The following is a 16,239-nucleotide window of genomic DNA, read 5'->3' on the forward strand; positions in this document are numbered from 1 at the left end:
ACTGGTTTGAACACTGTCTTGTATACAGTTAATTCAGACTAATTTCTCTCTTATTCCATATGAATTTATTCAATTGACTTCCTACCATACCAGCTTTGTTGATTCTATTGTCCATTTCCATATTTAATTTACCATCTTCACTAAAAGTTGTGCCTAAGTAGCTGAACTGTTTTACTTGTTCCACAGGTTCTCCATTCACAACACAGTTGACATTTTCAACGATTCTACCTATTTTCATTGTCTTTGTCTTTTTATTGCTCACCTTCATACCATATCCATTACAACAGTTATTCAATTTAGTCAGGGAATCTTGCAAACTTGTAGTGGATTTATTTAGAACTATAACATCGTCTGCATAAAACAAAGAGCTGACATTAATATCTCCAATTCTGATATGTATAATACCACTTTCCTTCATAATGTGATCCATATAGATAATGAATAACAGGGGATAATGTACATCCTTGTCTCACACCAGATTTAACATTAAACCATCTTCCTGTACTTCCTTCAATTCTAACTGCTGACTTGCAACTCAAATAAAGACGAAGTATTGCTTGATATAATGTCCCCATTTGTACTGAATAGCTTCTCTCTTGGCACCTTGTCATATACCTTTTCTAGATCAACAAAACTTAAATACAGATCTTTGTTATATTCCCATGCTTTCTCAACTATTTGTCGTAAAGTGAAGATCTGATCCTGACAGCCTCTATTTGGCCTGAATTCTGATGTTCTTCACCAAACTTCTCCTCCACAATCCTTCTCAATCGTTTCTCAAGTATACTTGAATACATCTTACCACTCAGTATGGAAATACCTCTGTAATCCTCACATTCAGTTTTATTTCTCTTTTTTTATAGATGGATATTATGAGAGTTATGCTCCAGTCATCTGGAATTCGTCCCTCTGTCCAGGTCTTCTGAACTATGCAGTGCAGTCACTGTAAGACTTTTATATCACCATACTTCAGCATTTCTGGTCGAATATCATCTACTCCTGCTGCCTTTCCACATATCAAGCCTTTGATGGCTTTTTCTACTTCAAGTATGGATATGTATTCCTGACTGTATGCCTTTTGAGTGTTTTTTACCACTGTGCTATCATTGCTTATTTCATTTAGCAATTTTTCAAAGTAATTACTCCATACTTCAAGGATATCTTTTTCTCCCGTTTTCATGTCACCCTTATCATCTCCAATTCCTTTTACAGCACTCTTTCCTCCATTTCTAAGCTTCTTCAACAATCTCCAGAATATCTTACCACCTTCTTGATATTTATTTTCTATGTTCTTGGCAAAGTCCTCCCATGACTTTTGTTTAGCTAGTTTTACACAGTATTTAGCTTTCTTACGTTTGTCTCTGTATTCTCTAAGATCACAAGCTGACTTATTTGCCAGGAACTTTTGATAAGCTTTGTTCTTTTCCTTCACTGCCTCTTTAACTTTCTGTGTCCACCATGAAGTTCTGATTTTACTATCCTTGCAAACAACCTCATCACATGCCTCTCTGGCTAAATCAATCAGGGTTTTCTTCAAGGCTTGTCACTGAGTCTCCAAGGTTTCATTCCTGTTCTCAAACTTTTTCATTTTTTCTTCAATAATCTTTGTGTATTTTAGTCTACAGTTCACATCTGAGAGCTGCTCAACTTTTATTCGCTTTAAAACTTTCTTACATGTTATTCTTTTCAATATTAAATTTAATTTTATCCTGCTCAAGACTAAATAGTGATCACTACCAATTTCAAATCCTCTGTACACTCTGGTGTCCTGCACCAGGACAGAAAACATCACTAGCCACAATAACATAGTCAATGAGACTTTTCTTATTCCTAGCCTCTTCTCTCCATGTGAATTTGTGCACATTTTTATGTTGGAACATGGTGTTAGTAATAACCAGTCCATGTCCTGAGCAGAAATACAACAGGTATTTGCCATTATTATTAGCTTTGCTCTTTTCTCCAAATTTTTCCAAAATATTTTTGTATGTTCGACAATCATTTCCTATTCTGCTATTTAGATCCCCAACAAGGAACAACTTTTCCTTTTTCATTGTATCAGTTGCTTTCTCTAAAGCCTGAAAAAATTCCTCCACTTCTACCTTAGTAGAACCTTCTGTGGGACCTTAGGCACAATTAAGTATCATTGTCCAGTTTCCCATTCTCATATTTGCCCACATCACTCTACTTGAGACTACCTGCCATGCAAGAAGATTAGCCTCATATTTTGTGTTGAATACTATGGCTACTCCTTCCTTTCCTTGATTGTCATTGCCTGAATATAACATTTTGTATTTATTGCTCAGAAAGATCTCACCAGTTTTGTCTTTTTTGTTTCAGTCACCCCTATTATGTTGATCTGGTACTTATCCAATTCCTTAGCTAGCTCCATTTCTTTGCCATTCAGCCTTCTTATGTTGATAGTACCGATCTTTAATTCTAGTGATATTGAGTTGGGGGTGTGCTTTTAGATTTGTTCCAGTAGCTGACTTTTCGCTGTTCGTCCTGGTTCCCTGGCGAAAACAACGGGGGCCTTGTTTAACCAGGCGATGCTCCAACCGGCATGAAATTCTGTCATGTACATCATTCTATATCTTGTTTAAGCCAATAAGAATACAATTTGGTTGGCTAAATCCCAAATTGCTATTGCCAGCCCATTTTCGTTCATTCAATATCCAGGTACCCAACAGGGTGCACCACGAGAAAGTGAGGATTGGACATTTGATCAGAAGCCCTGGTCGGTTCTCTGCACTCCTTTAAAGGCTATGTGGAGGTCTCCTCTCAGTTATACAGCTTTGACCCTTTTATACTTATCCTCTTTAAAAGTGATGTAGATTTGTGTACACTGTAGTTATTGCTTCTGTTATTCTTACTTTGTCATGGTGTGTATGTGTGTTACATTTGATGTATTTTATTTTCTAGGGCATTCTAATAGCTTGAAGGTGGTATATAGCAGCAGCAAATCTACTTCTAAAAAAACAAAACGTTATATTCCAAGAGTCCCTGAGAGAATTCTGGATGCTCCTGAGATAGTGGATGATTATTGTAAGATATGATTTAATTTAGATTTTCAGCATATAATTAAATAATAGGGAATTAATACACAAATTATTGTCATCACTGGGGTGTGGCTATATTTTGACAATGATTATAAAAAAATCCATCTTCACCATTGACTTCGATGATACAGTCAGATGTATAGAAATTTTGAACTGAGATGCAATAATATTATAATTAAGTTCTGAAATTGTTTTGAAAAACATATTTAATGGAAATGTAGATATTTATTTTGTAACATTTTGCATGTTGCAATATAGAATAAATTTTGTCATTCAAATAACAGTATTATTATGAAACATGTTTTGTATTACCATCTGTAATTATCTCCTTAATTGTTTTATATCCCTTCCCATCCACAGGAAAGTTTAAGAAAACTTGTAATACAAGTTTGCCATGTGTTAGGTAGAAAGAGTTTTTTTTTTTTTTTTAAATGCATGTGGGCTCTAGTTTTCTTGGAAATATTGCTGTTACAGGGAAGGAGATTGTTTTAAGTACAGAGGTAGTTAGGATGAAGTATCAGTTGGTGTTATTTGATTAGTGCTGAAGTTTTAATATATTGAAGAGAGTGATAGAATGATAGAAGTTGTTCCAATGCTCCTAAAGTGTAAACCACTTGCAGAATTGACAGATGTTGGAAAGTTAAGTAGAAATTTTTTTTAAGAGCTCAATGTTTGGAGTTTTTGGAAAACACAGTTCTAGAGAAAAGAGATAGATGGAAATGATGGATGCTAGTTCTGCTAAATAGTGCCTGTGGGAGTATTTGTAGAAAGAGACTGTCTTTAAGATAGTGGTTGGGAGAGAGGGATTGTCATTTGTCCAAACTGCCTTCTTTTTTGACAACATTAAGAATTTTTAGAGATTTTTGGTGCACAACCCAAAATTGTTAGAGCAGTATTCTGAGAGAAGCAAAGCAGGTAGGTAAACATTAACATCTTGAGCAAAGGATGCAAAGTTCTTTAGAGGCTGAGGATGCAATAGAAGTGATGTTAGGAGTGTTTTTGGTAGCCTTAAAGGTGACTGTCATTACTGCCATTGAAAGATGGTATGAAAATCAGTGTTTAGAGCAATGGTTGTAGATCATCAAGAATTCTTTTGAGTGCATTATTTCTAATTGGGAACAATATTCCATCGAAAGTATTATCTAATATTAAATTAGGTATTGCGTAAACTGTTAACGTAAACAGTGCAGTAAGAAGAAAATTTCGGTTAAACTTTAAAGAATAAATAGTGAACAAGATTGGTGATGGTGCTAAATTAGTGCATTGTGAACATAGTTTCTCTGAGTCAACCATTTCTACCATAGTAAAAGAAAAAAACTTCAGAAAATTAGTTAATCCAATATAGTGCAGAAAGGTCTTAAGGAGTAGTTATCTGTGGATAAAAGAAAAACAAATGAAGGGTAACACAATCCCAGGACAATATATGTGAATGTACAAAGCAGATGATTTAACCTTTATGACCTAAAAGTTAAATTATTCTCAACTGGTGATGCATATTATTAAGCGAGACCTCCAGGGAGTCAGGGACTCGTATATCATTTTCTCCTCGTAATCATTTTCATGATAATGCCCATTCCCGTCGTTAGCACAATTATATAACATTGTTGCACTTATGCTCATATTTTCACCATTCCTTCCATTATAATATAGTTTCCCTGGCTCTGTTAGGTCTCATACCAGTTATTAGTTTTTCAAAAACCCCAATACCAAAAGCATTCAGCTGTAGGCTGTCCCTCGTATACAAATCTAATATTCACTCAAACTCATTCTACACATACAAAAACTTGCATCCATTCCTTCTACACAGCCTATGCATTGAATCGTTTACCATCATAGCCATGCTTCTTAATTCATTTTTATCATATTGAGGTAATATGCTTTTTTTTCACTTTCTCGCTCTTCACTCTAGCCTCTTTCAACAACCTTTTCATGTCCTTTCTCATACTGAACTTATCACTAGTTAAGTTATTAGTACCTACTATAATTACAATCCCGTTTACTTTAATTTCTGTTTTTGAATTGCTTGCATTATATTTTTACTTTTTGCTCCTGGAAAACTTGAAGTTATAACCACTCATTATTTTACGATAGAGTTGCCATACCAAATAACATCTTTCTTTTTGCAAACGTTGCCTACTTGATTTTCATTGCTTACTGACTTACCTGATTCCATGCTTTGTTGTTTCTTATTTTGCTGCTTAATTTTCTTTTACTCCCTATGTTTGTTCAAGTGGTAATTTCCATGTTGTCTGTCTGATAATCTGGTTTAATTTAACTATTTTGGAGGTTCATTTTCAATAACCTCCTTGGTTCAAAACAAGCCTTCTTGTTCTCAACTTTGCTGCTCTTCTTAGCATTATGTTTCTTGTACATCTTTGACCATTTTAAACTATATTTATTGTAATATCTTAACAAAAATCTGTTGTAAAACACTAAATATGCTAAAAACATGAAGGCTACATTGACCAATCTCAATGTAGCCTTCAACCCCAATCAAGTTTGGGTTTGAGGCTCTATATATATGATGCCCTTAAAGTCAGCAAAAGTTAGTTTGGCCACTTGAGGAAAGATCTGATGTTGAGGCTGGTAAGGACCAGAATTCAGAACTGGGACTGAATTGTTACTAGATTAATGTGGCAATTTTTCATAGAGTAGAGGGAGACAAGGGTAGAATAAGAGGCCATCCCTGTAAGCTGTATAAGGAGAGTGTGAGCAAGAAAGTGAGGAGCAGGTTTCTTTGCATGGAGTGTGAGTAGAATGCATTGCCTGAAAGTACAGTAAGTGCATAAACTGTGAATAGATTTAAGGCATGGTTTAATAATCATTTTGCATGAGTGTGTGGACCTCTTATGTCTCGACTCCATGGAGGTCTGATCTTTAATATCTTAAGACATAAAGAGGCTGCCAGTGCTAATAAAAATGCAGCTGAAGCTTTTAAGCTAGTTTCAAGAACTCATTGACTTTTACAATACTATGCTCCAACCTGTGGACTCTCAAGAGATTTCCATGTTTTAAAAAAATTTACACAAACACTATTTGCTGTCACTTTGAAGGAATTCTGAAAGACTTGTCTGTAAATTGTGACCATTTTGTCTGTATGTGGAATGCAAAAACATGAGTTTCTTGGAGAAAAATAAAAACTGCTACCACCATATGATGAGACTGGCTAATTCACCTTTAGTTAAAAGCCCATCTAAAGATCCCACTCATTAGGACGAGAATCAGATTCGGATCTTTTCTAATTGAAGGGTGCACTATCCCATCAGTCAATAAAGAAAGTCATGAAAGACATTAAAGAGGCCTCTCTTAAAAATGCTAGAAGAGAAGGAAGGATTTTATGTATTTGGAAGGTAAGCATGTCATCAGTGTAAGAAGCAAGGTTGAGCCAGCAGAGGAATTATAGAAATACTACATCAACATAATTGGTATTACTAGAACAAAGAAGGCTAGAAATAAGTGAGATACTTCTCTGAATAACTACAAAAGGCAAAAGTACCAGGGAGAGGAAGAACAGTTTTAAAATTTAGGTACTAGTATTTAGACAAATTTTTAGTGAAAATGACAAATTAAATATGGAAATATATAATAAAATAAGCAAGGTCGATATGGTGCAGAGCACTTGAATAAGATCATATGGAATAGAAAAGGATATTAGCCAAATACTATATTAGTAATATCCAAGACAGTGCTCAATCCAGTTTTAATTTATGGATCAAAGTTAAGTTTGTAATCATTTGGAATCTAAGATTAGATCATAGACATGAGAGCTTATGAGGAAAATTAGAGAGTTAACTGATGGCAGAATCATGTTAAAAACATTAGCAGCCATCAATGCGTGAAATGTCTTCAAGATAGTATGATTACCAAAACGGAAGAGAATAGGTAACTAAATGGGTGTTTGATGCTAGAATGAAAAAGAATTAGAGGAAAGTACCAAGATCCAGTTGGATTGACGCAGTTAGCAACACCTTAGACTGAAATGTAAGATCTTATGAGTTTAGTAGAACATTGTATAGGAAGGTGGTGATGATAATGTAAACTTGCATGATATTATGATAATACAGTGTACACTCCTTGAGGATAATTATGATGACAATATGTATAATATCTTCAGTTTTAGTATAACCTTACATTCCTTGCTTCTATTTGTAGGAAGTCGTTTTAATTTCTTAGCATTTTTAATTTAACTTGCTTTCATTTGTGCTTTTTTAGTAGTAGCATCTGAAATGTATGTATTTGATATCATTAGGGAAAATGCTGTTCTGTGGAAATTAGTTTTAAAATTTGTCTCATTCAAAATATTTTGAAGTTAAAGCAGAATTACTGAGAGTTTTTTTGTTTCAGATTTAAAATTATTGGACTGGAGTGCTAATAATCACCTAGCCGTTGCTTTGGGAGGTGAAGTATATTTATGGAATGGTAGTACTGGTGATACTGACCAATTACTTGAGTTGGCTGAAGGAGATTATGTGTGTTCAGTATCCTGGACTGCAGATGGAAACTGCCTTGCAGTGGGCACTAGTTCAGCAGAGGTACAACTCTGGGATGCTGACAGCAAAAAAAAATTAAGATCACTAAGGAGTCACTCTGATCGAATTCCTTCCCTTGCATGGCAAAAGCATATGCTTTCAAGGTATTGTAATTATTATATCGATTATAACTTGAATGTTACTGAGATATTTATTGTAATGAGTTATCTTTTTTATCCCTGGGAATCATTGATGTCTGCACAGAAATTAAAATGAAAAAGAATGTCATAAATATTTCTTATAAAAGTATTGACTCATTGCATATCGGTGGGAACAAAAAAAAATATATATATATGAGGGTGTGCTGAAAAGTTGTGATAATCACCATGAAGGATTCAGGTAGAACCATGTAGCTTATACGTTATACTACATATTCTCCATGAAGTGTTATACACTTGTTACAACGCTGCTGCATCATTTGCAATCCTCTGAGAACAGTCTTTTCCCTTGTTTCACAAACCAGTCTTCTGCTGAAGATATGACCTCATCTGTGGTAAATTTTTTCCCTTTCAAGTGTTTCTTTAAATTTTGGAGTAAGAAATAGTTAGATGGGGCCAGGTCTGATGAATAGAATTGGTGAGGCAGATATTGAAAGCCCAAGTTATGTATCTGTTGGATTTCGTGAGCAGATGTGTTGTCCTGCAAAAGCAACATGCCTCTGCTCAGTTTTCCACTCTGTTTTTCCTTTCAGAGCCATTGAATAAACTGCTGCTGTAACAGTTTCACCTTTTTTGAGATAATTGGTAAGGATTACACCATTCACATCCCAAAAGAACATTCGCTGCTGATTTTTGGGTTCAGAATTTCTTTGCCCATGAAGAATCTTTGTGTCTCCACTTCACTGACTGTTGTTTGGTCTCAGGGTTATAGTGATGAAGCCATGTTTCATCAACAGTCACAATACGAGATTTCACACCTGATTTCACAAAATGATCCAAAATCCTTGGAGATGAGAGCACACATTCTCTCTTTTGGTTGCCATTCAAATTGGGGAACCACTTTACTGAGATCTTCTGCATGTCCAGATGTTGGTGGATCATGACCCCCAACTCAATCCCTGGATATCTCCAGAGTCCTTGCAATGTTTTTGCCTGAGAGTTTCGATATTTTCAGGTGCGAATGCTATGGAATGCCTTCCTGACCTGGGGGCATTTGTTGTCTCAGTGCCCAGTTTTAAACTTGGCCACCCATCTGGCAACACTTGGACATTCTGGGGCACACAAAGTGTGAATCTCACTTGCGGATTTTTCTTGCAGCTGACAGCCTGCACCTCTGTGTCTTCGAATTTCTTGAAAACCTCTAACATTTTCTTATATATCCTAAAAGAAGAAAAAGAACGAATTACAATTTGATGAAACATAGGGGTTAAAGGGTTTTAAGATATGTTCTTTCTTGTGGTTATATCAGTTGCTTTAATATCATTTTTGTTGTGGTTATCACAACTTCTCAGCCCCCCCCCCCCCCCCCAATAGATCAATGTATCAGGACATTTGTAGTCATAATTTTACTTCATAACTGATGTTAAAAGATTTTTTATTTCATTGTTCATCTTAGTAGTGTATTCCAGTAGGTACAAAAATATGATTTCAGAGGCATCTCTTTCTGCAGTAGCTAACTAGGGATACTTGAAACATAGAATGAAAGCAGTTTGGGATTTAGCTGACCAAATTTTATTCTTATTGGCTTAAATCAAAACAAAATCATGACAACAACTTGATAGAATTTCATAATGGCTAAGCTGTTTCCCAATTTAATAAGTACCCCCCACCTTCCCTGCACTTTTTTTGTAAGAACAATAGGCAAAAAATCAACTACTGTCACAATCCTAACTTTAGCATCAGCAGAGTTCAAGATTGCACCATCAACATAAAAAGCATCAATGGAAAAGAAATGAAACTAGCAGAATAACTTTTATTGTTGAAAGACCATAAGATTTAATGATTAAAAATACAAAGAGCCAACAAGTTTCACTAGCCACTGTCTAGCATTTTCAAGGCTGTACTGGTGAAAACAAATGCATCAAGTTGCATGAAAACATACACTTTAGTAACTGCTAGGCCATTACATTTGATGATTCGTGTTTGATGGTGTGCATGTGTTCGAATGCTTCAGTCAGAATCTGGTACATGACCACGTGTTGTGTAGTTTTTCTCATATTGTAGTTCTGTTAAGCTGAGAGAATTGATGAGATATTTCCATATGTCTTTAAGAATAGCACCTTGATTTCTATTTAAATTATTGCCTGTGCATAGCACCACTGCTGCTTTGAAAGTTCTGTGTCTGTAGTCATTTTCAGTGTAAGGCATAGAACTGTTTTTCCAATCTATAATGTGATTTGATGTTGAGAAATGATGAGCTAAACCAGATGTGATGATTCTATTGTGATTGACATCCCCCACATGTTCCTTCTGTCTTATTTCAAACCTTCTAGAGGTCTGTCCAAACATGTGTATGGAATTTCATATACTCCAGGAAATTTGAAGAAAAGTACCTCATCTTTGGGTGATTTTAAGACTTGTCTGATCGTGGTTGGTTTAAAAACTACTCTGATGTTATGAGCTTTTAACATTCTCGCCAGTTTTGTGGATACTGAATTAATATATGGAATGACAGCTGTGGACACGTATTGGGACTCCGTTCCACGTTGTTGTAGGTTGTCTTTAAAAAGCAATTTGTTTAAAATGTTAGAAGGGTATCCATTCAGAGATAGAGTGTTAGCTATTTGTGACAGTTCTCTCTGTACATCTACTTCTTTTGAAATAGACCTTAAGGCTCTATTATGAAGCATATGAATGATGCTGTGTTTTTGTGATCTATGATGGTTAGACGAATAATGTAGATATCTACCTGTATCTGTGGGTTTGTTGTAAATGGACAGTTGGACATTGTTATCTTCTCTCTTCACCAGTATGTCAAGAAAGGGTAGTTCTTTGTTCTTCTCCAGTTCCATAGTGAATTTGATCTTATTAAGAAACAGAAGGTTTTTCCATGGTATCCTTCCAGATGATGAACAAGTCATCGACATATCTCCACCAAATCGACGGTTTAGGTGAAATGGTGGAGATGTGTCAATGACTTGTTCATCATCTGGAAGGATACCATGGAAAACCTTCTCGTGTTTCTTAATAAAATCAACTCACTACATAATAAGATCTGGAAGAATAGAAAAATATCTATCAACACAAAGATCAGACTGGCCAGATCCTTAATCTTCTTTGCATTTTTTTATGGCTCAGTCTTGGACACTGAATAAGGCAATTAAGAATATCATTGCTTTTGAAATGTGGGCCTGGAGAAGGATGCTTCAAGTTCCTTGGACTGAGAGAAGAACCAACCTGAACATCAGCAATCAAATCTTGAAATGAGTTTGCAACATGGGTGAGAGGAAAATATCCTCAGATATTTTTGGATACATCTCAAGAAGGGGAGAGAGAACATTGAAAAATTCTTCATGCAGGGCAAGATGCCAGAAGCTAGATGAAGAGGCATACTCTATGGGAGATGGCTAAATCAAATTCCTACTCTTACTGGACTAAGATTGGAGGACGCAATTAAAATGACAGAAAACAGACAAATGGAAAAGACTAATACATCAGGTCACAAATCCTCAGCCATGGGGAGATTAACTAAAGAAAGAAATAGTATTCAACACTAAATCTGATAATCTTGAATGGCAGGCAGTATCAAGCAGTGATGTGGGCATATATCAAAATGGAGAAATTGGACAATGAGACTTATTTGTACCTGTGGTCTCACAGAAAGTTCTATGGAGGAATTTTTTGAGGCCATTAGAAAAGACAACCAAATGGAAAAGTTGGTTCTTGTTGGAGATCTAAACAGATCAGTTAAGCACATGGAGTAGTCATTACTATTACCATTCCAACATAACATGTGCACAATTCAAATGGAGAGGACACAAGAAATAGGAAAAGTCTCATTGACTTGTGTTCTTAATAGTGATATCTTCTCTCTAGATCAGGACCTATAGACTGGAATACACCAATATTATTCAAAAAAAAAAAAAAGAGAGAGAGAGAGAGAGATATTGAAAACAAGAACCAAACCTTGGGGATTCATTGGCAGAGAACTTAAGAAAATATTAATTTGGCTAGAGAGGTATTTTGTGAGGTTGTTTGCAAAGGTATCAAAACTCTGGTGGACTCGGGAAGTTAAAGAGGCAGTGAAGGAGAAGAAGAAAGTGTCAGATTCCTGTCAAGTAAGTCAACTTGTGCTCTGAGAAAATACAGAGAAAAATAGAAGAAAGTGAAACATGGTGTAAAACTAACTAAACAAAAGTAATGTGAAGATTTAGGTAATAACATGAATATCAGGAAGGTGGCAAATGTTCTGAATGCTCTTGAAATGGCCTGAAAATGGAGGAAGGAGTACTGAAGTAAACAAGGTTTTTTTGTCAGGGTGAACAGCAAAAAGCTAACTGTGGCACAATCTAAAAGGAATCTGATGATAAAGATGGCATGAAAAGGATATTTTAGATGTCTGAAGTAATTACTTTGAAAGATTGTTAAATAAAACAATGACAGCACAGTGCGGTAGAAAATATTTAAGAGAAATGTTTTTTACCAGTCAGGAGGACGTATCAGTACTTAAGGTAGAAAAGTCATCAAACGTTTGCACTTGCTGCACTGTAAAAGGAATTGCAGAGAATTTCCCTACTGAGTGTTCCTGGTACGATTTTTGCAAGCATACTTAAGAAAAGGCTAAGAAAAATTGTGGAAGGGAAACTTGGAGAACAAGCTGGGTTTTAGGAGTTGTCATGATCAATTTTTCACTTTAAAACAAATAATTGGACATCTGTGTACCTCTGTGGAAATGCCATTTGTATCCCTAGTTATAGCCCACCCAAAGAAAATGGATTCTGCATTCTCTTCTAGTCACCAACTAGAAGAATTTTTTCTAAATCTCTCTTCAACCAGTACCCTAGTTATTTGATCTCTGGCATGGGCAAGCAAGTTTTTTCTCCTGGAAACCCAGATTTTTTATACTGTAAACTCAGCAAAATTGACCATAGAATCTACACTATTTTAGACAATAATATATTGAGTTAAGGTTAGTGACCAGAAGATGGTCCCTAACCTTAACTTAATCATTGGGAGTTTGGGACAGCTATCCCTGATTGGCCATGGGTGGAGATTGTCTCAAAGTTAGATAGGACTAAAATGGCCTTGCTTGCTCCTCTTTGGGGATTAAAAGACGGAATAGAATATTAGAATATTTTTTTATAACCGATAATTCAGAAATCGATGTAATATAACAAGGATCTATATTTAACATTTTGAGATCTGGTAAAGCATATGATAAATGTGTCAACAGAAGAGCTGTTCAAAATACTATGTTTATATGGTGAAATAGGACATTATATTGAACTAGACACAATTCTGTTTTTTGAGTTGTAAGTCAGCAGCTAGAATTGAAGGAGATATATGAAGGTAGTTTAGTGTTAAATCAGATGTGAGATAAAGGTGCTCATTATCTCCACTGTTATTAGCCATCTATATGAATAACATGAAGGAAAGTGACAATAAACCTGATATCAAAATTGGGCATGTTAATCTTGTAAATAAATCCAGTATGAAAATAGCAATAAAAAGATAGACTATAAAAATTTGCAGGAACTTTAACTGTATCCAAGACAGAAATTGCAGAACAATCAAAACATTTCAGCTATTTAGACCCAATTTTTTAGTGAAGATTGCAAAATAAATATGGAAATAGAAGGCAGAATTAGCAAATCTGGTATTGTAGGAAGTTAAGGGAAAATTATATGTGGAATAAGAGAGAAATTACTCAAAACACTAAACTAGCAATGTTTCAAAATGGTGTTTAAACCCATTTTAATCATGTATCTGAGTTAATAAATTTACAAACAAAAAAGATAAGAATATGATAACATAATTAATCCATATAACTTTAATTTTAACTTCTAAGCAAAATTTTTGGATAAATTAACTTAACATTCTCAATGCAGGAATGGTGTTATATCTTGTCTTAGTTTATCTGTGCCATTGTTATATCTTCGTTATCCATCGTTATTGATATAATATATTGTCTATTTACTTGTATCTTTCTTCCACTCTTCCTTTTTATATTTATTAATTTTTTCTTACTTTCTTCACTGATATAATATACTAATATACTTCCTTAAGAGTGCCTTACTCAACTCTACCTAGGAATGATTCCTTTTCAGACACTGGCAAATTTATGTTTTATTGTTGCACCAGCCAGAGTCCTATAATATGAGCTTATTCAAAATTCAGGGAATATTCCTAGGTTAATTGGTATTCATTCTAATATACACTAAATAGATACTGATACTAATTGCAATCGTGGCCAATAATCTATCACTCAAACACTTTCATTCAGTTTCCTCCCGCTGTGGTTCTATAATTTTGCAAGTGGTAATTTGAATTCTCGAAATCAGGCATACAACAAAAAATGTTTATTGGAACAAATTACACTTTACAACTATAATTGAAATAGGGTACTAAGCTTTTCAAAATCTCTTGCTTAGTTACTCAATGCTAATTTAACAAAACACTCGCAGATCAAATTGCTAATCACACACATGCTATAAAACATTAAAACTAGCTAACTATGTTATTCTAAATCACTCTTATTGCATGCTACATTTTAAAACATTCACAACCCGTTACTATTCTGGTATAGATCATTTACAAATTCACGTATAATCTCAGTCACATGCAGCTAAAATTTCAACATTCCTTTGTTCAGCAGAATTACTCTATCTCAAAATACAAATCCTTATTATAGTCCACTATGAATTGTCCACTTAATATAATCTAACATTAAATTCTGTCTCATTCAGACACATAGTAAAGGTCTTTACGTTACCCAATCTTTTTTTCCGAAGGTCTGTTAACGGCCACGTGTTATTCGGGTCCTCCTTCGATCAGTTGCTTCTGCAACAGGCTTACGACTATGCCGTCCGTTTCATATTCTTCCGGATTTGAACTTCTCACTGCCTCGATACAGTGCTGTCTCTGCTCCTGCTTGAGTGGGACATCCGGCGACTGGCATAATTTCTGCATAGGCCGATGATTCGTGTGCTGCTCGTCATGGAATCTTGTTCAGCTTACTCAGAATGCCTGTCTGCTATCTGGCATTATGGGACCCTCTCGCTCGTCCCTACTCCGTCCGCTTGTCAGGAATCCTCGAGGTGAAGTCAGGAACAACCAGAAAAAAGCCCCGCATTATCGCACGCATTGCCTTATATTTCGTCCCTTCTTTTCCACACGACCCTTAGTTTTCATGCCCTCAAGATGATCCTCAAAGTCCTCTGCCGTTAGGTGCTGTATTCTAGGGAATCCCGCTTGCGTCATCTTCCCTGTACGTTGTAGATGCGGCATTACGGCCGATACATGTGTATGTAACCACCTTTGCACTCGTACTCTTAACTTTGGCGACTTAAGTTTAAGACAGCTTAATGGGACAAGATTATACTACTGTTTCCTTATTACAAATTCATTAATCCGATAATCCTTCAGTTTAGTTTTCAACTACAAGATTTTTCTAGTGCGATTTACATGTTATTACACAACTTCCTATACAACATAAATTCAGAACTGTGTGCTGTCAACCAGGTATTATCTGAGTTAGCCAAATTCTTATGTTAGATTCTGAATGAACAATTTCTTTAAAATTCGTCCATTCAGGATCTAACAATGTCTACAAGCAAATAGAATTAGAAAATTAAAGTTACAACAATGACTTACATATTTCATTGCAGGAGGAGAGTTTGGTCAGAACTATAACAGTAGAAACAAGATGAGTTTTATATATATTCTTAAAAAAAAAAAAAAAACCTGTAGTAAACATAATAATGAAATTAATACTGAAAAAAAGTCGTAAAAAGGCTAAGATTAATGAATCAGTTACCAGTTTCGTACAACAGTATTGTGTACTTCAGATTGATGCAATAAAACAAATATAAAAGGTATTAATGTGGAGATTTTTAGATAAGACAATCAGTATTAATTTCATTATGAATACTATAAGCCACAGGAATACTGCTGCTTGTAATATTATTTAAAAATTGAAAATGTTAAATATAGTCAATTTTATTCGTACACAAAACTTCAGGAGTTGCTATGGTATTTAACCTTAAATGAGGATATCCTTCGTGAATGGGAGTTCAAGAGGTGTGATGTGGGGAGTTTCCAAAATGGGATTTGATGATGACCATTTTTAATAATAATGGCTGGTACCTGAGGACATGAGATTAGTCATTATGAATGCAGTTTTCTAACATACAAATATACTTAACTTCACAGAAAACATCTGATTGATACAGTGCTCAATACTTCTACATATTTTCATTGTCTTTGTCTTATTGCTGATCATATCAAATCTGTGACAACAGTTATTCATTTAAGTCAGAGAATCTTACAGACTTGTACTGGATTTATTTAGAAGTAGAACATCCACATAAAGTAAAGAGCTGAGAGCAACATCTCCAATTTTGATATCAGGTTTAATACCGCTTTCCTTCATAATGTGATCCATATAGATAATGAATAACAGATGAGATAACGTACTTCCTTGTCTGACACCAGATTTAACATAAAACTTCTTGGTGTACTTCCTTCAATTCTAACTGCTGACTTACAACTCAAATA

The 16,239-nt window shown here is 35.0% G+C and overlaps 1 protein-coding gene across 2 annotated transcripts in view; it reads left to right on the top strand.

The window, feature by feature from the left end:
* The window catches only part of fzy (cell division cycle 20 protein fzy), a 113,660-nt gene that overhangs the window by 54,435 nt on the left and 42,986 nt on the right, over positions 1-16,239 (top strand). For both annotated transcript variants that reach the window (XM_090405831.1, XM_090405832.1), the window contains exons 5-6: positions 2,920-3,042; positions 7,401-7,689. In XM_090405831.1, coding sequence (XP_090261957.1) covers positions 2,920-3,042; positions 7,401-7,689 — 412 coding nt within the window. The remainder of the gene's footprint in view (positions 1-2,919; positions 3,043-7,400; positions 7,690-16,239) is intronic.

This window comes from Typopeltis vanoorti, chromosome 15, assembly GCF_054136105.1.
Source record: "Typopeltis vanoorti isolate ZY-2024b chromosome 15, IOZ_Tvanoo_1.0, whole genome shotgun sequence".
In the NCBI taxonomy this organism is placed as follows: domain Eukaryota; kingdom Metazoa; phylum Arthropoda; class Arachnida; order Uropygi; family Thelyphonidae; genus Typopeltis; species Typopeltis vanoorti.